This window comes from Pezoporus wallicus, unplaced genomic scaffold (assembly GCF_028554395.1).
Source record: "Pezoporus wallicus isolate ANWC-B61680 ecotype Strahan unplaced genomic scaffold, APGP_CSIRO_Pwel_v1 scaffold_2146, whole genome shotgun sequence".
Lineage (NCBI taxonomy): Eukaryota > Metazoa > Chordata > Aves > Psittaciformes > Psittacidae > Pezoporus > Pezoporus wallicus.
Window position 1 is genome coordinate 4297341 of NW_026639769.1, and position 21904 is coordinate 4319244.

The 21904-nt window shown below is 45.4% G+C and overlaps 1 protein-coding gene across 1 annotated transcript in view; it reads left to right on the plus strand.

Moving 5' to 3' along the window:
• The first annotated feature begins 7266 nt into the window (after nt 1–7266).
• Nucleotides 7267–21904, plus strand: part of LOC130602854 (protein AHNAK2-like) — a 78056-nt gene continuing 63418 nt past the window's right edge. The window contains 1 exon segment of the mRNA XM_057416096.1: nt 7267–7275. Coding sequence (XP_057272079.1) covers nt 7267–7275 — 9 coding nt within the window.

Here is a 21904-nt window from a genome sequence, read left to right on the forward strand (position 1 = left end):
TAGGCAATACTGGGGGGAAGGAAGGCTGCTGCTGACAGCATCACCACACACATTTTAAGCACCTCGCTCCAGAGCAAAGAGGTGCACAAGCAGGAAAAAGCAGCACAGGCAGACACAAGCTTCCACACAACCCGAGGAAAAAGAGGACTCCAAAACATCTTGGAAGCAGAGTCGCCCATCAGACAAGTACTGACAGAAAAAATCCTCAAGAACATCTTTTCCCGAAGAAACCTCCAGGTCCAGCCATGCCAGAGAACCGACACCTCCCTCCTGTGGTGAGGCACTCGGAGAATGAGGGTGGGCAAGCCGGAGGCAGAACTTGACAAGCCTTGGTCTTGTCAGAGATGAGAGATTCATTTTTAGTTATTAAAGAGAGATTTGCCCTGCGTAGTCTTCTTTCCCGAGCTGGGAGGATTGAATTCCAAGAGGGAGTAGGCATGAAGAGATGGGGACAAGATGCACCAGGGCAGGAAGCTCACCCTCTTATCCTATGGATCCTATGTCTTCACTTCAGGAACTGGCAGACCTTTAGGCTCAGGAGCTCCACAGACACACCCAGGGACTACTCGTGCTTTCTAGACAGCCCTCAGGGCTGGCAGAAGCGGCAAGACCTCTAAACCAGCACAGGGCCACCTCAGCACAGTGAGACAGCAGCAGAAAGGGAAGGACCTTGGGGCAGAAGGGAAAGCACTGGGGTTCAGTGCTGATAGGGTGGCAACCAAGTCCCACACTGTGTCAGGCCAGGCAGATGCTGTGTCCTTGTGTCCACCAGCCCCAATCCACCACCTCCCCACAACCTTTAGGACCCCGTGAATGCAGGGTGCCAGTTTTCCTAAAGCAAGTGGGGATTTTGAGTCATCTCCTGGCTTCAGGTTAGCCAAATGCTTCTGGCTTCTAGTCAGGGTAAGGTGTGAAGCGAAGCCTGAGGAGAACTCAGGCTGTGGTGCTGACTATGGGGCAGGTGCTGACTATGACCCAGCTATGGTACTGACTATGACTTAGGGGACACCGGCTCAACCCCCTGGTCACTGGGGCTGCAATTCCACAGTTACGACCCAAACACAGCCTAGTAAAAGCAAGCCCAAGTGGCACAATAGCAGGCAGCAAGCCCTGACCTTACTTCTGGCAGGTCTGTCAAGCAGTTGGGAGAAAAGAGCAGTGCTGCTCACATCTTGAACACTGGCTCCCAGGATGAAAAGCATGGTCCAGTATTAGCTCAGAACAAGGGGCTTGAACACATCTGCAAGAACTTCATGCACTCCAGTGGATGCATTCCACAATCCTCTCAGCACAGGACTCTCTTCCTGCAACAGGCTGAACAGCCATGCTATGCTCAGAGTACAGCCAGGATTTGTTCCTAGTACGTGGAAAACACAGGAAACCCATCCACAGCCTTCAGACCTCACCCAGGCCAGCGCATCCCTCGTGGGGTTTGGCTCCGAGGTTTGATCCCTGCTGGACCTACTGGAGATGACCCCGGGCTTCTCTGTACCCTCCCCAGCTATGAGACAGGACACTGGTGCAAGACACACTTGTTCATCTACTGCTCAGGGCTGCCCAGCCCCTTGGCACCCTTGTATGCATTTTACACTGAAAGAGAAGGGTGTGGGGAGAAGCGAAAGGCCCTGCTAGGGCACCCTCTCTTTGGAAGCAAGTGCCTCCAGCGGGCTTTATCCCCCACCTCCGCAGGCTGTAACATGATACATGTTTACTGGAGCATGCTTGTCTGCCTCATCAAGGGAAGGATTATAGCTGGGGAATTTCTCTTTTTATCATCCTGGAGACAGCCCTTCACAAGCCCCTTGTGCTGCTTTCTCAAGTGCCCCTCCAGCCAAGGCTTAGTGTAATACAAGAAGGGAGCAAGCCCTGAGCCCTGCTTCCCTGCAGAAGGCTGCAAGTTGCCAAGTGAGCCTGGTTACAGCAACAGCCCTGCATGACAGACACAGCAGCTGTTCAGAGGGGACAAGCTTCACAGGAACCACCAAACCTGAACATCCTATGCTTTGGTGGCAGGGTCAGTGTCAGTGTTTTGGAGAGCACACCTGCAGATGTTCTTCCAACTCCCCGACAAAGACTCTTGCCACAACTCAGCAGCCCAAGGCAACTCCACAGAGCCTGGCTTTGCAGTGCAAACTGTTTAAGTGAGGACCAAGACCCTCACGTGCCTTGCCCCTGTAGAACAAGAATGATGCAAAGCTCACAAAAGGCCAGCACATAAACTAGCATCCCTGGCCTGCCTGCGAGACACATGAGCTTGTTTCCAGTGCCCTGATAGGAGAGACTGAGTAGCCCTGTGAACAGGTTGCCTTAAACTACCCTTTCTGGATGTTCCACCAACTTAGTTTGGATGAAAACCCTTGCTTTGCTGTGCAAGAGAGGAGAGGGCACTTGGCCAGCAAGGGCCAGCAAGGGCCAGCAAGGGGCTGCTTCGCTCTGCCTGCAGCAAACCATCTGGCCGGCCGTGCAGCACCAGAAGGGAAGTGCTCCCTTCTGTGCTCTCTGGCAAATCAGTCAGAAACAACGAAGTTTGCTCCTCTTGCTGCCCACCCGCGGCAAGGAACGGTCTCGATTCCCTTCTCAAACAACACACCAGCCCCTGGTTTAGCACAACTCCATTAACATGGAATAGAACACAACCCCAGACTGCTCACGACACAAGCAATTGGGGTCAAAAACCTCCCAAACAGGAACATCACAGCTCCAGCGATGTCAGCAAGGGCCAGGGGGCTCAGGGTGCAGCAGTAAAGCATCCCCCAGGGCACCGGGAGACCCCCATGGTAGGAGAGACCCGGCCTAGCGCAACATTCAAGGAGAAAAAGAGCAGGAAGAGGAAAATCTGCTAGCTGGAGCTTCTCAGACAAGGAGCACCGTCCAGACAGCCTCCAGGGGCGAAATGAAGCGAGTGCTCGGATTTCTAGGGCGGGGTGCTCATAGGAAGAGAGCGACAAGGGTTGAGCTCTTTGCTGTTGGTCCCCTCCCAGCTCAGACCCAGCTGGGCCTCGTCCTGCAAATGCAATTAGTGCCGGGGATGGGGTTAAGCACTTCGACGCATAACATCACCCACAGGTGCTCGAGGGTTCTTTGCTGGCTCCCAGTTACCCCACTGCAGGTGCCAGTGGGGGAATCCCAGATCTTGCTGGAGCCACGTGAGAGCCCAAGACAGGCTGTTAGCACCCATTTTTCCCCTGCACAATTCCCCCCAGGTAAAACATCCACGGGGGGGGGGGGGGGGGCTTCCTGGGGACTAAGGAAGGTGTCTGGGGAGTGCAGCAAGGTGGGCAGGGTCTGCTGCTGGGGAGAGTGGCAGATTTGGGGGATCCCCCTTGCCCCATGTGGGGAGAAGATCCCCGGGAGAGGAGGATTTCCCCAGGGACACAGCACAGTGGGGGTATGGTGATGCTCCCCAGATGCCTTTGTCCTCACAGTCTGCCTCTGTGGTTCCCCTCAGGGTTTCTCACATGGGAGGTGCCACCGCCTTCATGTTTGTCCCCCCACTCCGTGTTCTTTCATTGCCCCAAGTGCCCAGCTGTGACACCCCGAGTGCCCCCTGCTACCCCTGCTGCTTCCGGGCACTGCCCGGTACCTCTCCACTCCAGACAGAACTTGTATTGGGGTTCAGCACACACTGGAGCTTTCTCCTCTCTGACGGGGAGGGACTGGGTGGCAGAAGGGGGCTGGGGAAAGCAGCCCCAGGCCCTGGGTGTGGAAGAAGGGAAAGGAGGGATGTGTGTGTCGTCCTTCCCCCCCGGTTGGGGGTAGAGAGGGGGTTCTGGTGCTTTGCTCCAGAGGGGGGAAGCAGCAGGGTCGGTGCAGCCTTCTTTCCAGCAGCTCTGGAAGAGGGACAAGAGGGTGACAAAGAGGGTTTTCCCCCGAGGAGAGAAGGAAGGCAGCTGGGTGATGCTCACCCCTCCGCAGCACCTCATTGCCTAGGCGGCAGCCTGCAGCCTCCTCCTGTCCCGGAGCACCCTGCTTTCAGCAGCACCCACCTCCCGGGTCAAACGGGCTGCTCTTATCTTCTCCTCAGTTCCCACTAGTGTGGGGGAAACTTTTCCCATTAATCTCAGAGGGCACTTGATTGGACATAATGTGCATCTTTGCACAGCAGCTGGTTTTGGCCCCAGGCTGGCTGCATGAGGAATGGCAGCATGACTTCCATGTTTTGTAAAAATTACCAATGAAACGCAGAGAGGGGCTTTGGGGTTTCTTTGTCTGATGTGCACTGCATAAATGGCCGAGTATTATCACAAGTACAACACAGAAAATCTACTTATAACTTTTATCCTGCTGGTTTTAATTCTTGATGGTGGTAAGTTGCTGGCCGTGAACTGAAGTTCATTTACAGAGTGTGTCCCAAGCCCATTCCTTTGTTGGATGTCCAGGGTTTAAGCATGTGATTTTAAGCACTGATAGATGAGTGGGATCCATTCTGCTGTCTTCAGGGGTGTTTGGATCAGGCCCTGCTTCAGAGGGAAGGGAAGGAAAATCCCAGTGTCTGCTCCCCTTTCTTGCATACCTCCCTGTGTTTGCTCAGGGAAGCATGCAGAAATCTGCCTTGCCATTTGTCCGTCCCATTTCCCCCTGGGCTCTCCTGGCTCTCTCCATCACTGGGAAGCTGCTGCCCTCTCAACTGTAGCTTGGGGAGCGCAGCAGCCAATCGGGCAGCCAGGCAGCAGGGGTATCCTTCATCAGTCTCCCTAAGTATCTTCAGGCTCTGCTAGGAACATCCACATCACTCCTTTTCTCTCTCTGCAATGACCTGAAGCTCCAGCTCTGCAAGCAACGATCAGTCAGGCATAATGCAATGCAGGGCAGCCCAGAATAATCTGGTTGGCATCCAAGGATGTATATTCACTGAGAGGCTAAGGAGTGTGTCAGCATTTAGTTTCAGTCTAGCTGCACTTTCCCTGCAGCACAGAATTACAAAGTCTCCATCTCCTCCTCTTTATTGGGACTGATTCTGCACTGGGATCCTCTGAAAAGACAAAGTTTTCCTCTCTTGTTATTGCTGTACCACCATAATCTACCAAGATGTGTGACTGCTTTCATCTAGTTCTTCCTAACTGGCCAGGATCTCCAGCCAGTGGTGGGCTTACATTTTCTATACTTTTCTGTGTTCTGCTTCTGCTTTGCTGTGCTGTGCTGTGCTAGCTGCGAATCAACCTCCGAGGCAAACCCTGCAGCTTCTAGGGTGTGGCTTTCTCTGATGCTGCATGAATCAGATAAGGAAGAATAGAGCTAAGGAAAGCCTGTCCTTACCTCCTCTAAACTTTCTCGGAGTCTGCATTATGTTGAAACTAAGCTTAAGGAAGCCTTTGACTTTGTAAACAGATTAAATTCAGTTGTGTCTAAATTAACTGTTTCAGGTTGCATGCATTAATTCACATGCTTGCCCTCCATTTCTCATAGCAATTAGGAAACAACTAGCAGGATACAGTGCATGATACAATCTATCTGACATTTATGATAGCTAAAAGCTGTGCTGTGTATATTTGCAAATTCAACGTGTCCTATGCTCTGTATTCGGTTCGTTGGCTGAACAATACAGCAGTATGAAAGAAGGGCTTTTTTTCCCTGCGTTTCCCTGCTGCAGAGCAGAAGGAAATTAACATCTTAGCCTCTTTCTTAAAGGGGAAAATATACACATTTTAATATAAAGTGTTGCTGAAGCAGAACAGGGATGATTGCAGGAACGAGTCAAAAGAGCAAAAAGACCAGTTCTTAGCTGGCAGAAGTGTATCAGTAAATTACAAATCTGCTTTTTAGTTTGTGCACAGATTAACCTATTTTAAAATAAGCAACTCACAGTCTTAAAGTTGAGTCTGCAAGAATGCCAAGAATCTGACGTTTCTAGGGTATCTTTTTCTCCCTAAAATAGACAAAATCTATGTTTATCTATAGTCTGTAATAAATTTCCTCACTATTTATGATGGTAGAAGGAGTTATAATCTACAAAACACAATCTGTAAACATTTTGATAGCCTTAAAGTGGAGAGTTGGTGGGTTTGGGGTTTAGCTTTTTTTATTTTTATAAATCTGATTATTTCTGTTTTTCTTTTGTAAATAGTTTAGGATTATGTTTTCCACAACAAAGAAAAGTCAGAAATTGCATGTCAGACTCCCAGTCATGCAAAGCAGCATCTTACTGCTTAAGTTGCCCTGTTGGAATCAAGGAGACTACTCAACAAATATGTGTTTTCTCTCCACCCAACAAAAAGCTCCAGTCCAGCCCTCTGCTTGTTACCTGGTGCTTAAATAATTGAATTGGTATAAGGTTATAGCAAATATTTTAGGACTACACCCAGACAGTAATTTAATATGATTTATTCAAAATATACTTGATGTAAGCTTTGGAGGAAAAAATTTCTTTTATAAATGTGATTTTTTCAATCGTATAATTTTCTTAACATTTATCTGCCTGCACAGATTTAATTATTTAACAAAAAAACTAGTTTTGTGGCTCTTGCCATTTACCGCATTAGAGATGTATTTGGGACTTGTAGGTGCTACCTAATAGAAATGAATAAAAACATGATACCAGCAGGGCACGCCACATAAGTGCCCTCCAGGCTTTCCTCAGTGATCAGCAAAAAGGTTTGGGTTGGGGCTGTTCTTGCTAAGGAAACAAAATTGTCCCATGTCACATGGGAGAACGTGAGAGATAACAACATGGATTGTTATCTGTCCAATACCAGTTTCCTGGTGGTGTGAAGGATGCTGCAGCAAGTCATGCGCAAGGGGAACATCTGCTCTGGCTCGTGCCACAGCACCAACCAGACCCTGGTGCCTGGCTGGGGAGGTAGAGAGCAGGAGTGGGACCATGGCGCTGACAACAAGGTCCTTTCTGGGCAAGGACCTGGCAGGGACAGCCAGTTGCATGTGAAACCTGACAGCATCTGTTCTCCAAACAGTTATTGCTGATGTTTCTTGACAACAGATTATCATCCTCAGAGGTTAGGGTGTGGCAAGGAAAAGCAGGTCTGTTTTTCTCAAACAGGTAGGCTGGCTGCCCGCCCAGGGCATGTGGTATGTGTTTAAGAAAGCCTGCCAAGTGCAGGAGAAAGAGAGGAATATCAGCATGGTGATGAGACAGACTCATCTGAACAGGGTGGGGAAAATCACATTGTGAATCCCACATCAAGAAGCTCATATTAAATCCCTTGTTTCCTCTACAGCATGGAAGGAAGGCTTGTTAAAAATAGGCTTGTTTCATAAGCTGCTCTCTCTGCTGACTATATTCATCTGCCCTTGCTTTAGCTGACTGTCGTGATGACACAGGTGAGAAACAGATAAACAAAAATTTGCCAATTTTCTTTATTAGCCAGACAAGCACACGCATGCACTCAGATCTAACATCTGGAGGATGCCAGGAGCATTTTGCAGTTGTTGATGAACACTGAGACAGTGTTTTTAATAGATAATTTCTGAGTCAGAACAACAAATAAGTAGAAGAGTCTGCATCAGCAAACTCTGGCAATTGGCCAAATCCCAACATTCGTCTTTCTAGCATGAATGTTTTCTAAACCTATTTTTTTACCTTGTTTGGGGTGCAATCTAAATCCCCAGAAACTAATGGCAGTCTTTAAAATTTAAACCTTGTTCAGTATGACACTTAAGCAAGACTGCATAACATCCCAGTTGCCACAGGACTGGAGCACAGAGTCAAAGCAAAACATGCATTTGAAGACTTTGTTGAATGGGTGCTTGAACTGCAGTTCTGCTTCTGAGCTGCCAGGTTCATCCTCACACAGTATGAGAATAGCATATCCAGAGCTGTAAAAGTCCCTGAGCAGAACTCCATTGCAGTCTGTGACATCCAAAAAGCTCTAAAAGCATAGTAACACCCCTTCTCCTCTGTTCTTATCTGCAATGCCAAAAGCACAGCAAAGGCTGGGTGTCCACTCTGTGTTACAAGCTGCTAAACACGACCCACGAATTGGAGGATGTAAACCAAAATGCCAGCTGAGCTGCATTTTTTCTTAGAAACAGTTTCTCAACATGTTTGCCTATGAGCTGCAGCAGCGTCTATTCCAGCCCCATTACAAGACAGAGAGAAACAAAACCTGTAGGAGCCAGACTCCCAGCTCGCGTGAGGAACACCCTCCCTGACTCTCAGGAAAGGCTCTGACCTGACATACCAGCACATTTCATTTTCCCTCCTCTTACTTCTTTCAGCAAGCATAATGTTAGAATGACACAAACTGTCTCTGTTTTGGACTCGCTGTCCAATACTGTTTCCCAAGTATACACTCATTCTGCCCATGGTGACACCAAAAATAACTGTGGTGCCTGCACAAACCGAAAGGGATCTGATTCATCTGGCTCTAGCAGAGAGCTCCCTGCCAGCACTGTGAATTCTGGCTTCTCTCTGTTCTCCCTCCCTTCAGAGTCATCTCCTCCCCTCCAAAGTTTTTATTTCTGGTTATTAGTGTCACAGTTTTTTAATAATTTTACACTTCTATATCCAATGGGTATGCACAGACCCTTTGGTGACATATGAGCACCAAGTGGAAAAGAAACAACAGCGTGACAAGAGTCCCACAGGCAACAAGGCTTTCTTTGTCCATCCTCTGGGCAATAAAGTGTATTGCTGTTCTCCATCTAATTGCAAGAAATGAGGAGCGTATGTACCCATTAGAGGCCCAGCATATTGTATTTACCACAGATTCTGATTCATGCAGGGAATGGCATACCCTATGAGCAAACCAAAACCAGCTGAAAAACGTTGATTTTTTTTATTGCTGCATTTCAAAACGAGGAGGAGGAAGAAATCAAGAGATCTCAAGTTTTCAGTAGAGCACTCCTCCCTGAGCAATTTGGACTTGGGATGCATTTGCCCAGTGGTTTGCACGCGGTCTGTTTCTGTCCAAGGCAACAGCCTCTTTTGAGGCCCTTGTTACTGTGCAAGAGATGGAGGAATGCAAAAAAAATGCCAGGAGAAGCCCCCGCCAGTGAGGGCCTCCAGGGCTGCTGCTATTGCTACTTGCTCTGGTGAGGGCTGCTGCTGCCAGAGATAAATGACACCCTCGGTTCAATGTGGTGACTCGCTGCCAAGACAAGCAGTCAAACAGCCACGCTGGGCTTATCCATACAGAGGAGCAGCTACAAATACGCCTGGATCTAAGCTTGCAGTGCATATGGTCACCGAGTGCCAGTGTCCCATGCAGATGAACCTTGCATTTCCTGTGAGCAGAGCACCGCAAACCCTTGTCCCAATAACAATCCCATCCCCAGCACATCTTTCCCATAGTGTCTGCCAGCACAGCTGCCACAGGTAATCCAAATCTGGGGGGCGATCAGGGCTGCATTAGTTAGAAGAGGGATATGCCCGTGGCTTTTTTGTTGGCACTGAGGTTGCGGGAGGCTTATTTTCAATGTGGTCTGACTTAGAGTGCACCTCTGTAATGGTAGAGATATTATAATGAGGAACTCATTGCTATAATGAGGAGCTCCTTGGGCCATTGTTGCTGTCAAAGAAAATGCACATAGAGCTGGTCTGCACAGGGAACTTCCTTGACCCTGTGCTAGAGCCTATTCATCCTAGGGAATGAAGGTCACCAATCTATCAAACACCAAAGGAATAGCCATCTTTGAAAGATACATCCTTCCTTTATGTCAACGCAGACAATTACATAGTTGTATTCAGTCATGAGACACAAATGTTTTTGAAAATGCCTTAAAGACCCTGATTTTCCTAGGCTTAACAATATATGCTTACTAGTAGTAGATACTACTACTAAATAGTAGAATCTATATTCCAAATCTTACTAGCATTACACCTTCATTTTGTGTTTCAGTATCTCTGGGGCCATAAGGGTTGCACAAGTCTAACCTTTCATTCCTGTTTCTCTATTAGTTTGTTCTACTAACCCTGCTAGCCCATGTGCTCAGAGCCTCACTATGCGCACTGAGGTTACAGTAATTAGTCCTGACTGGGCTTGCAGGGTTTTCTTTAGTACAATTGCACCATTAGATTTCTATCAGTGCAAGTTCCTCTTTCAGAACAGGCTGAAAAAAACCCGTCCAGTTGTTAAAATCACTATGGGAGAAATACTAGTAAATTTAAGCTGGTAAATTAATTGTAAATTATAGCATGCACTCTTACCTGCTGCATTCACAAAATACGTTAAGAGACAAGAAACAAACTCGCTTCATCTGTCCTTCATAGCCACAGGGCTTTCCACCTTGCCTCAATAAACTTTTTCTAAGGAAACTCTCAGCTGGAATGGAGATTAGTATGACACACACCTATGCACCAAGAAAAGATGAGGAAATGGCCCTATCACCTTCACCCTTTTCTTAGGGCACAGAAGGCAGATGCGCTACATAGTCTGGGAAGTTTTCCAGACTTGCTATCTTTTCTATTTTTAAAGTTCATGACACACAGCATGAAGCAGGACGATTTAAGTATTTGTGGCATCACACATCGTTCAGGAGAGGTGCTGTGAATGTAGGTGAATACAGGACAGATCAGGTTCCACATGCTTTTGTTGTTGAGGTCTGGTAGCACCAAAGCAGTGCTCAACTTGGACTGATGATCAACATCAATAAAATCCCTTTGAGACTCAGCAGTAGCATGAAAGGGGTAAATCCACCCCAAACTCCTGAGGGACCAGAAAGCCTGCTACCATGGTCTGGAAGAGGAAATGCTATAGCCCCCAGTGAATCCAATACTTTATGGGGTGGTTTGACCCAGAAATTCATATCCAATTTTTCTCTGCTGCTATTTAATGAATCAAAAAGAAAGGATTCTTCTACCAACCCAAAATAAGATGCAGCTGTGCATGGAAAAAACTCACCACTTCTGTGGCACAAGAGATGAGGACTATTCTGTTGACTCCTCTCACTGACTGTGATCTAATAAAATCAATGAGGGATTTCACCACAAAGCCAGGCTGGACCCTTGATATGTGCCTTTGAGAACACTGGTGCCTTCTTAGTGCCTCACCCTGAAAATGATTACCCTTGTCTTTATTGGGCTCCTATATTTAATTAATGGCTGAAAAGCATCTGGAGAAGGTTCAAGTAGGCAAAGTAAGCAACTTAACTCCAAGTCTGATGATTAGGATCACCATTCCCAGACTACACTCTCTTTGATATTGGGAACAGCAGCAAGAAAGATGCTGATGATTGCGACATTGGTTTTGGCTCTAGTTGATGGAACGTACACTCATCTCACATCTTACAATTACACCAGTAGATATACTCTGGATTCATACTAGTGTAACTGGAAGAGGTAGCTGGATGACAAAAAGCTTTAGTAAATGGGGCTTAAAGCAATAATTAGGAAAACAAAAAGGATCAAACCAGAAGGTATGGAAGAAGATGAAAAAGGCTAGTCTCAGCAGCAGTGTGAAGGTGCTGGATCTTAAGCTGTTGTGAAGTATAGAGCAATGGGTGATCTGACCCAGCAGTCAGAATTTCTGAGCCTTCAATAGCTGTTGCCTTTATTACAGAAAAGGGCCATGATAAGAAGAGAGAAGTAGGATTGGGCTCCAATGCCTATACAGGTGAGGAGGAACAGGAGAAAATACGAGACATGGAGAGCCATGCAGATCCCACATCACCAAAAAGGAAGCTGCAGCACTAAAGGGAGAAAGTTAAAAAAAGCCTAAGGAAGCTAGGAAGCTTTGTCGTAAACATGAAACTATGTCAAGCAATGTGGAATCTCAGGGAGAAGCTAAGCAACAAGACTTCTCTTGTACTCCCCTCTTTGTGTCCTCTCTTAATCCAGAGTGACTTTACTGAAACAGCACAAGAATAGTTGGGCACTACCTAAATCCATCTGAGGATAATTTACCTCCTCCCTGACCTCTCTCCAGTTCTTTGCTCAGCCTGTGCCATACACCTCTCTTACACTGATCGCTCTCCTGTGGCATAGCAGACATCAGTAGGGAAAGGAGAAATGTTAACCTTTTTCCTCAGTAAGCTGGCATGAGGGGGAAACACACTGCCTTTGTGCAGCTACTGAATCAAACACACGGAGGAAAAGCTGCCATTTACATGTCACTACCCTGATTTCTAACAGGGAAAAATTAATAAAAGAGTACATGCTCCTCACCACCATCAGTCCTGCAATTTAACTGAACTTTCGCAAAATATTTGCTGGGTTATGTAATAGAGATGGATTACAACAGTCTGCCACATGGGTGTAAACTGCAGGTTTAACCCCTGGACAGACTGCCTTGTGATAGGTAAAGATAAGCCACATCATGAGGTTGGAATAGTCCAGCTCAGACAGATCTTTAAAATACAATTTGAGGGTCCATTTGCTAGAACTGCTCCAAATATCTGAGTCCACTTTTCTTCCTTATCTTCTTAGCTATGCATAGCCTTTCCTTTTCCTTACCACTCCTCCTGAGCTCTCAGAGCAGTTCCTCCCGTTCCCCAGCTACCTCTTTTTCAGTCTTCCTGCTCTTTCTGGCTATTGAGAACCACTTAGGAATATTCCCTTGCAGCCACTGAACTTACAGTGTTATCCTTTCTTTAGGTCCCAGCCACCGCTCCTGCAACTGCAAGTGTTGTTAATTACCTCATTATTACCTTAATTCAGTCATCTGTGCAAGGACTAGGAGAAAAGATGTGATCATTTTGGCTGCAGGGCACTGCAAAGCCAAGGCACGAACTCTACTATGGTCATTAACCCCAAGCTACCACATCTTTTCTGATGTTGTCATGTGCATCAGCTGAATGAATCTGATTTAGAGCAGCATCTTCATTTTTCAGTACAACTACAGCCTAGGCTTTAAAGTCTCTCTACATTTGATAGCTATTACTTGGGCAACACTTGAAAAGTGGAGAAGTTGAGTTTTGTAGCTAGTTAACTGAGCCAGACAGATATAAAGAACATTTGAAACCAAAGAGAAAACAAACACAGCCTTGGCGAGCACTCAGACAAGGCAGACTGCTGCAATCTGCTGCTCAATGGGCAGAGAAGGCTCATGAGCAGAGGCATGGGTGAAGGGAGTTGCCTGTGGAAAGACCTGGCTGTGAAGGGTTCACATGATGTGGGGCGGGGTTTGCAGCTGAAGCCGCCCCATCTGCCCCGCCCTGGACCTGGGCCCATGAATGACCCAAAGCAGCTCGTTCATCACAGTGGGGACAGCTGTCAGCCAGAAGACTGAGATCGGCCCACAGCTTCCAGGTAGGAGCTTGCTTCTTGCAGCACATCTCTATTGCTTTACCTTGTGCTGCCTTGCAGTCGCTGCTGCAGGTGTGCGGGAGAAGAGGTGCCTGGTGCCCTCAAGAAGATGCAGCTTCTTGCTTCTCTGAGTACATAACGCATTGAGAGTTTCTACCTGTGTGTTAGGTTTCTTCTCTCTCTTTTCTCCAGCTGCTGGGTTTGAAAATCTTGCTGGATGTGTGCTAAGGTGATAAACTGGTTTTATTTCCCTTCTGGTATTGCAGTCATAACAGAGGAAAGTAGGATACTGCCCCATTCTGATAGAGCAACCTATGTGCAGCATGCTTTCTTTATAAATAAATGCCTGCAAAACAGAGAATGGTACAGAGCTTCTTGAAATGGTTATGAATCATTGAACTTAACTGGTATCCACCCAAACCCCCAGATGGGAGAAGAGGAGCTTTTTCTAAGCCCTTCTCACATTCTTGTGCAAATAGAATGGATGAATGATCACTATCCCCAATGCCAGAGAGTTTTCTGGGCCAAACTCACACACAAGTCTAAGTTAAGGGGAACTGAAGCTGGTGTAGCTTCCCCTTCCTTCCACTTCTTGCAGTGACTATATTTCATATGTTTAAATCCTTCTGGGATTGCTTAGACTGACTTTGTGTAATTATTTTCATCCTTGGATTAAACAGGCCAAATATGTAAGCTGGATCTTGGCTTGCTGAGATCTTACTTTACAACATACTTTGTTCCTCTGGCATATACAGTACACAGCAGCAGATTGGATTTAAGTAGTTTTTTTCAGAATAAAAGTCTGCCTCTGCTTGAGGATGTCAATTTTCTGGTAATTCTTGCTACTCTATCTTGTATGGATGCTTGAAAGGATTATGGAGAAGTCCAAAACAAAGCATCTACCCACATTGGGTCTTAAGTAAACACTGTCTGACACTCCACCAGACATAGAGCATGCACAGGTTTCTCAGCCTAGGGGTTAGGGGGGATGGTGTGGACTGGTACAAAAGCCTGTAACTGCAACCTTATTTATACCAGCTGCTCTTATCTTTCATTGCTTGTGATCACTGATTCTATGTACAGATTAATGGATGTGCCTGAATTTGGGGATATCCCTGTTTTCAGATATGAGAATGGTGCTGTGGACTGTCAGGAGGGAGCAGTAGCATTGAAATCAGGTTTTAGTTGCCTTATTAGGTGCCAGTAGGTATAAAAACTGTGGACTTTCAGTGTATCCTGTGGTGTGAAGTCTTGAGTGTGTGGTGTGTGAAACAGCACAGTACTTATGCTTTATGAAATGTTTAACATGTTCATTCTGCCACTAGGTCAGGGTCAACAGGTGCAGTCAAAATTAAAAACAATATTTTTGACACGCACCACCTTCCTTTCTGCTGGCAAAGTGGCCCTTAAAAGCTTAAATCTTTCATGATTGAGAAATACTTGCTGAGCAGCCAGAGATTCTGAGACTTTTCAGGGAAATAACAATAGCTTTGAAATCTCCTGATGTGTGTCCTCTGTATATTGATCTTTCTTGATTTGGGCAAGAGCATTTGGGGTGTAAAAATGGGAATTGTGTTTTTTGGCCATCAGTGGGGACAGAGACACTGTGGATAGTGAAACCTTGCCATTGAGTTTCTACATCCACTTAATGCATGCTCAAAGTCTCTTCCTCTAGGCTCTTCCCTATGAGCTCGTGTGCTAGAGGATTTGTGAAATGCAGTTGTGATAAGCAGAAAGTGCATGAGGGGCAAATCCTAGCTACACATCTGAGAGGACTGTTTCCTACCTGACCCATATCTCCAGGACCCCCTTCCTCCCTGCTCCACACAATTTATCCAGCTTCTTCTACACTGCTGACATCTATCTCCAAGAGTTCAGGAGGTTTCCACCTTGTTCCTTCAGGTGAAGATGTGTTCTCCTTGGCCAAACCTTTACTAGTCCAGTCTGTACCTGAGCCTAATCCCTCTAGCAGGTATCACAGTAATGCCTGCTTTTGTCTGCTGTCTAGTCTCTACAGTCTGCAAGATTTGTCCCAAGCAGGAGCTTACGTGCTGCCAAGCCCTCCTGCCCTGAGATGAGTGTTCCCAGTAGGGACATGTTCTGTCCAGAAACAGAGAAGTTTTAAGGGGGAGCAAACAGAGCCACTGAACTGAGCTAGGTAACTAAGGAATTCTTGTAGTTGTTGGAAAGGAAGGGCTGCTTCGGACTCCTGTCTGTCTCCTCTTGGCTTTATCAGGAGTGCATACCCAATGGTCTCTCCATCCTGGCTCTGGCACTGTTCTACTTCTCTGTCTCTTACCTGGTCTGTCTGCTCTTCACAAAGTGACCGTTTCTTAAAATCCATGGGCAGTCTTGCTGGCAAGGCTCTAGGTAACATCTAGCAGGATGACATTTTCATTTTTGCAGATCACGGATAATGACTGTGGGTCTTGAGCTGCAGATTCCCAAACCTGTTCTAGTTCATAGGCACCCCAAGGGCTGTTCTGCAGTGCTGCTCTGTTAGAACTTGTTCCCTCCTTAAAAGCTTCCTCAGATTAAAAAATTAGAAACTAAAAAATTTGAAAGATTAATGCTGTACCTGAAACTAACCACTTTTCCAAGCTGTTTTTTAAGGTCTCACTGAGGCTTCTCTTCTATGCAGTTACCCTGCACCAATTCATCCATGCCCTTGCTCCTGTGTCTCGCAACCCCTGGTTCTTCACTTGCCAAGTTTACTGGAAGGTTAGGTGGGTGCTACAGAGTGCAAATAAATTTCCAAAGCCATTGTTGGATCTGCACTCCCCCTCCTTCCTCCACATCAGTGCAGAGAGTTAGATCTGAAGCTTGGTTGAGATTTAGGCATTTGTGAGACTGTAAATAAAACATTGTTCAAACTTGTCTGTGATATCCATGATTTCCTGTATTTGTTGGTTATGCACCAAGCTCACATTGCTCTTTAAAGGTGATTGACTGCCCTGTCTCATCCCTTCCTGGATAGCATGACTCACATTGGAAACTGCCTGATGGGTTTCAAGCAACTTTATTATGGGGTGGGCACATACATCTTCTTGGTTGTCTCAGAGTTTGTGAGATATGGTTAGATTTTCACAGAGACTATACACAACACGATAATACTGCCGAACTGGGAATGTGTGATGTTTCACTCCATTCCTTTGATAGTTCTAAAGTTTCAGGTTTTACCGTGGGGAATTCCCATTGCCACCAAGGTTTTCTGTGGTGCATGATCAGTTTGGAAATGGAGATGGTCACAGGAAATTTTTCTTTATATCCAGTCTAAACCTCCCCTGGCACAGCTTGAGGCCGTTAAGTCCATTTATTGCTGAGTGAGAATTTTATATGTGAATATAAACTGAGTTTCAATTGCTTTTCCTGCTGAAGTTTTGTTGTTCAGTAGAGAGATGAGAGAACCTATTCAGCAAGGAGAGGATACTCAGGAAAGACAATCTGCAGCCTTTTTGCTGTGATTCCTTGGCAAAATGGACCATAGAAATAGTCTAAAGCAGGGAAAGAATACATCCATGGCATTATGGATGTATTTAGAATTAGTCTTGGCCCTGAAAATGCGGAAAGCAAGGCAAGCAGAAAGCTGTCTTCGAGAGGGTCATGCTGGAAACACGTAGCACCTGATGTAAGGAGCTCACTCCCTTCAGCTCAGCAGGAGGCAGGGTGGTAATATTTGTGTTTCTTACTGAACCCCTCTAATGAGAAGGGCTTAGACAAAAGAATGAATGAGAAACCCTCTGAACCCAGCATAAGTGAAGATGAGAGGAGGGGACACAAGACAGATCAAATCTGGTTAACTGTTGGTTTTACATGCTAGCTGCTCTGCCATCTTATCCCCATGCTCACAAGAGTAGGACACAATTGCACCTCTCTCTGCCATCAGTGAGGACTGAAAAGCAGGGGAAGCAGATCTGATGAATGAAGTCTTACCCAGGGTGCATGTGCCATTTTTACCTGTGGATTTTTCAGGACTCAAAGACAAACATTCCCTGTAGTTGTACTTGATTCTACAGAACTACAGACCTACACCCAGTGAGGCCCATTTTCCATGCAGCATGAATCATTTGCTCTGTTCTTGTGTTCATTAGTTTCACATTTTAATTTCCATTTCTGTGTCTTTCCTCATATGGATGAATAATGGACCATTTATTATACATCAGCAATATCAGAGCATACGATTATGGCTTCAGTGTGTGTAATCCCTTCAGACAGTTCGCAGAGTATGAATGTCTGTCGTGCAAAGCCACATCGTATTTCCACAAAGAAAACAGAAGGGAATGCCAGGCTGGCAGCTTCTCCCCTCTGCCACTCAAAATAGCTCTCAGGAGCTGAGTCATGAAGTGGAGCCCAGAATAATGGGCAATTCCTTTAACTCAGGGACAATAACCAGCTGTGCTAACAATTGCAGGTGGAAATGGGCTTCAGGCAGTAGTATATCACAAGACACACTGAGCCCTTCTATTGCTGTAAATAAATGCTTGGGAAAACTTTCTTTGAATCCAGCTAAATCAGGCTTTGTAATCGAGCTTTATTCTGTTGCATTAGAAGCTGAGCCTGCTCCTGCTGCACGTTGCTATGATGACTCCAGTTAAGTTTTTGTGAAGAGACAGAAGCAGCCCCAAGGGCTGAGCCCATGCGGTTTTAACATGGCGCTGCAGGACCTCTGTGGGGTGCTGACACATTCAACATGCTTATCTTTCATGGATACTGCTTTAAGGATAACATACTTCTCTTCACAGATCCAAAGATCTTCATTAAGGACTAACAGATGAGCACAATGTTAATTGCAGTTCTGCTCTTATATTTCCTTATCACGCTTTTTCCTCTGTCATGTATTTGTTGAATATTTGGAAAATAAATAGTTTCCTGAAACCAGGAGGAAGAGGATTTTGAGTTTGGAAACCTGTAGGATCAGCGCTGCTTAACTGAACCACTCTATTGGATTAGATATGGTCTAGCATTGGATGCAGTCAGCAGAACGTGGTGATGAATCATGTCTATTTAGTGTGACATGGGAAGCCTTCACAGACCTGCGAGTTATCACGTGCATTTGTTGCCTGAGTCACTTAACATTACTCAGAAACCTATGCTGGGGTCTGCCCAGGCAGGAGCCTCGGCCATGCAGGATCCTGCAACTGCCAGTGGGGCTCATGGGGGAGTTCAGGACCCTGTGAGTGGAAAGAATCACCTAAGGGATACCATAAGGAGCACCACACACACCGATTTTTGTTCCTTGAGCAAGAATTTGGCAGCAGGGAATTAAAAAAACTCCCCAGTAACTTCTCTCTTACCCATTTATCCATAGGAATACTCATTTAAAATAAGAAACTTTTAAGGACGTTTTTTTCCCCATTTTTTAAAAAGAAAGTGTTTAAACAAAGCTAATATATAATTAGTTGACCAAGCATGAGGTAGAAAATAGCAAGGGTACACCCCCTCTCCCTTCTTTTTTGCTATTGTATTTTTTCACTGGTCAGTCTAGGTACTTCTTGGGATTCTTTTAATTAAAAACATAATTTTAGATAACTTTTTATTTGCAGTAGGATGAAGAAAATGCTAATCTATCAGTCCATCTTGGTTTAGCTTTCCAAGTACTTTAATGAATATTTTGGTGAAATCATTAAAATTCATTTCTCTGCCTACTCCCCAAATACTTCCCCAAACCCCTTTTTTAGGAAAAGAAAAACTAAAATATTTTTCTTCATAAGCAAAGAAAGACTGCAAACAAAAGCACTTGTGTGTGATAACAGATTATGGAACAGCAGGACTCAGTGCTGAGCATGTTCAGTTTGCTGTGCTTCCAGAGGAAGTGCTTTTCTGTGCTCTCAAGCCCCTGGATGTTTCAGGCTCTGCAGACTTTCTTCTCATCTTGCATGCATGGAGTTTGCATCAGAAACTGAAAGTGCTTCTGCTGTCGAAACTTCACAATATATACAATGTCTTCTCTTAAAAGTATGCGAGTTATTTGCTCTCATTTCGTTGATTCCAAACTATCAGCAAATGCAGCCAGAACCAACATAGCACCATGTGCTGTGCAAGACTGAACAGAAACTTTGTTTACCATTAGCATCATTATCAAATTAGGAGGAATTAATTATTACACATTGGGTTTGTTCGTTCACCCAAGTGGTTGGCAGCTGAATGCAAAGACATTAAGTGCTGTGTTGGGGAAAGGCTTTTTTTCAGTCTGTCACTCAGGTACCAGGGCTTCTTCCTTCTGTCCACTTTGCAACACAAATGCTACCTTGCTACTGAGTACTTCATCAGAACCTGAAGAAATCCTGTTCATATTGATCAAGATTGTTTTCTCTGCCAACAGCATAAAATACAGTTTAGATTCAATTTCTGGATGTGTGCTGAGAAGCCTGTCAGTGTTGGTGCTAACCCATCGGTAATATTTTACTCTTTCTGGCACTGGCCTGCTTAAAGGCAGCATGAAATATTTCTCTCCCCTGACTGAGGAGGTTGGTGCCTGTTGTTACCTGTTCTGTTCACAGGGAGAAAGTCAGGAATGAAGCATTAAATGGCTTAAACATCCCATTAAAGTTGAAGGCAAAACTCCACCTGGTTTCAGTGACAGCAAGCAGAATGAAAGGACCTCAATCTACGAAGCACTGAGATGTGAAGGTGCACGTGCCAAGACCCTTAATAGCTAAAGATTTAATTTCAGTTTGAGGATGCTGAGAATGGCACAGGATGAAGCCAACATTACACCACAAATGTGTTGTGGAAAGAGCAGTCTTTTTCTTACTCCCTCTTGGCTGTTGTTTCCCACAGGTTTCCTTTCTGGGGCACCAGTGAGCCAGTTCAGCTGAGTAAACTGAAGTGCAGAAGTCAGATAATGCAGATTATCTGATTTCATTTACCCAGTACTTCTGGCCTTTCTAAGGGAAGGCTTACATGTAATGGGATGTAGGGCTCTGAGGTGGATTTTGTGTTGCAGGAAAATCGGGGGGGAAAAAGGAAGCAGGAGACCCCACAGCCTGAGATGGAATTAATCAAATATTTCTATCTCTCATGGACATTGTTTACACAGCACAAGCCAGTCCACCGTGGTGAATGATATATTGAATACAAGGTCTTCTAACATTTGGATCCACCCCATCACTTGACTTAACAGATACTTGATACTGATCAAGTGACTCACTTCATTAAGAAATAAACCCTGCACTGTGTTGCAAACAGTGAGCCTCATTGTCATCTGCTGAGTCCGTTCTCTGTCCCAGCCCACACACCCTGAAGATGCACACCGAGTCACGGGCACAGCAGCAGCACTGACCCTGTTTTTCCACGGTGGTGTGTGCCAGCCACGAGCAGACAGCAAACCCCTGTGTCTGTGAAATACCCTCATTTAATGCCTGGACTCCTGTTGCCCCTGCAGTGAAAGAGCAAAACAGGGTGGTCACTCATGGTCTGGAGGTAGGCGGTTTGTTTTATGAGCAAGACAGGAGCTGGTGCTTGCTTGTTCCTAGTTTGAGTGAGTTCCTTGTGTTTTTCCCACTCACCTGAGCTTCTTACTTGTGCTTCACAGCAACATCTGCCACCTCCTGCCCACACAGCAGGGCACAGTATTGGCTGTAAGTAATCCAGTAAGAGGTGATATTCAAGATGCATAAAAGGGCCTAGGTTAAAACAGTCTCAAAAAGAAATAACTGTAAGAAATGTACCCCCATGGACAGGGCCACTGCTGGCAAACAGCCCTTTCCTGAGTGAGGTTGTGTGGGTACAGCCAGGTCCCCAGGTGAATATTTACACCCCTTCCACCACAAAGGGCAGGCTCTGCTGGGACCTCAGAGCCAGAGGAAAGGGATTATTTCCCAGCTACTCCTTCATTTGCTCCTCTTTAACAAATGTACTAATCACTGGTGGTTCACTAAATGCCATGGAAACCCCAGGGCACATAGTGAGATCATCTGCCAGTACTTTTTTATTTTAAGGTTTTTGTTCAAGAATTGTTTTTAAGGCTTCAGAGGAGGGTGGGGAAACTAAGGGAGGGTTCACTGAAAATCATTTCCACAGCTGCAAATAGACTTTGACTATAGAAGCCCCTACAAAAACCAAGAGTTTATACCTCTCCATTCTGCTGGTAAAAAGAGAAAGAGACAACAACAGTGAAAGATCTGAAATGTGTTTTGTTATAACAATGGAAAACTTCTGCTTTTCCCAATGGCATCTGAGCTACTACATGAAATATTTATACTTGCCTTTTTTCAGTGTTTGCTTTTTAGATGAGCTCTACAAACATCAGTGGCAACATCCTTTAACTTTCAATTTGATAGAAGTGTCTCTATCAAATACAACAGATGCCCCACAAAGATTCTTAAATGTATTGTTCAAAAATACCCAATTCAGTAGGCAGTCACTCGAAAATAAAGAGCTTGTGAATGTTGTATTCACAATTTAGCAGGCTTTAGGGTTTCTTTTCCTGGGTTTCCAAACTGAAAAAAAAAATTACCAATTTGGTGATAACTAGAAGTACCAAAGCTGGGGCAAGAAAAGGGCTGCAGGCAGCATAATGACATTGCAGAAAGAGAAATAGTTTGGTTCAAATCATGATTTTGTTGGATATTTGAGTATTGCCACCTAGTACGATCAGCTTATTCACATGTAATTAACGCTTATTTTTCCAACCTGTAAAGGTGCTTTTATTCTCACGATGTTTGTTGGCTGTTTGTCACTAATATTTAACTTTCAGAGAGGAGCCTGGTTCTGCTTTCTATCAAATATCATAGGTTTTGAAGTAGAAAATAATAAAGGTCCAGG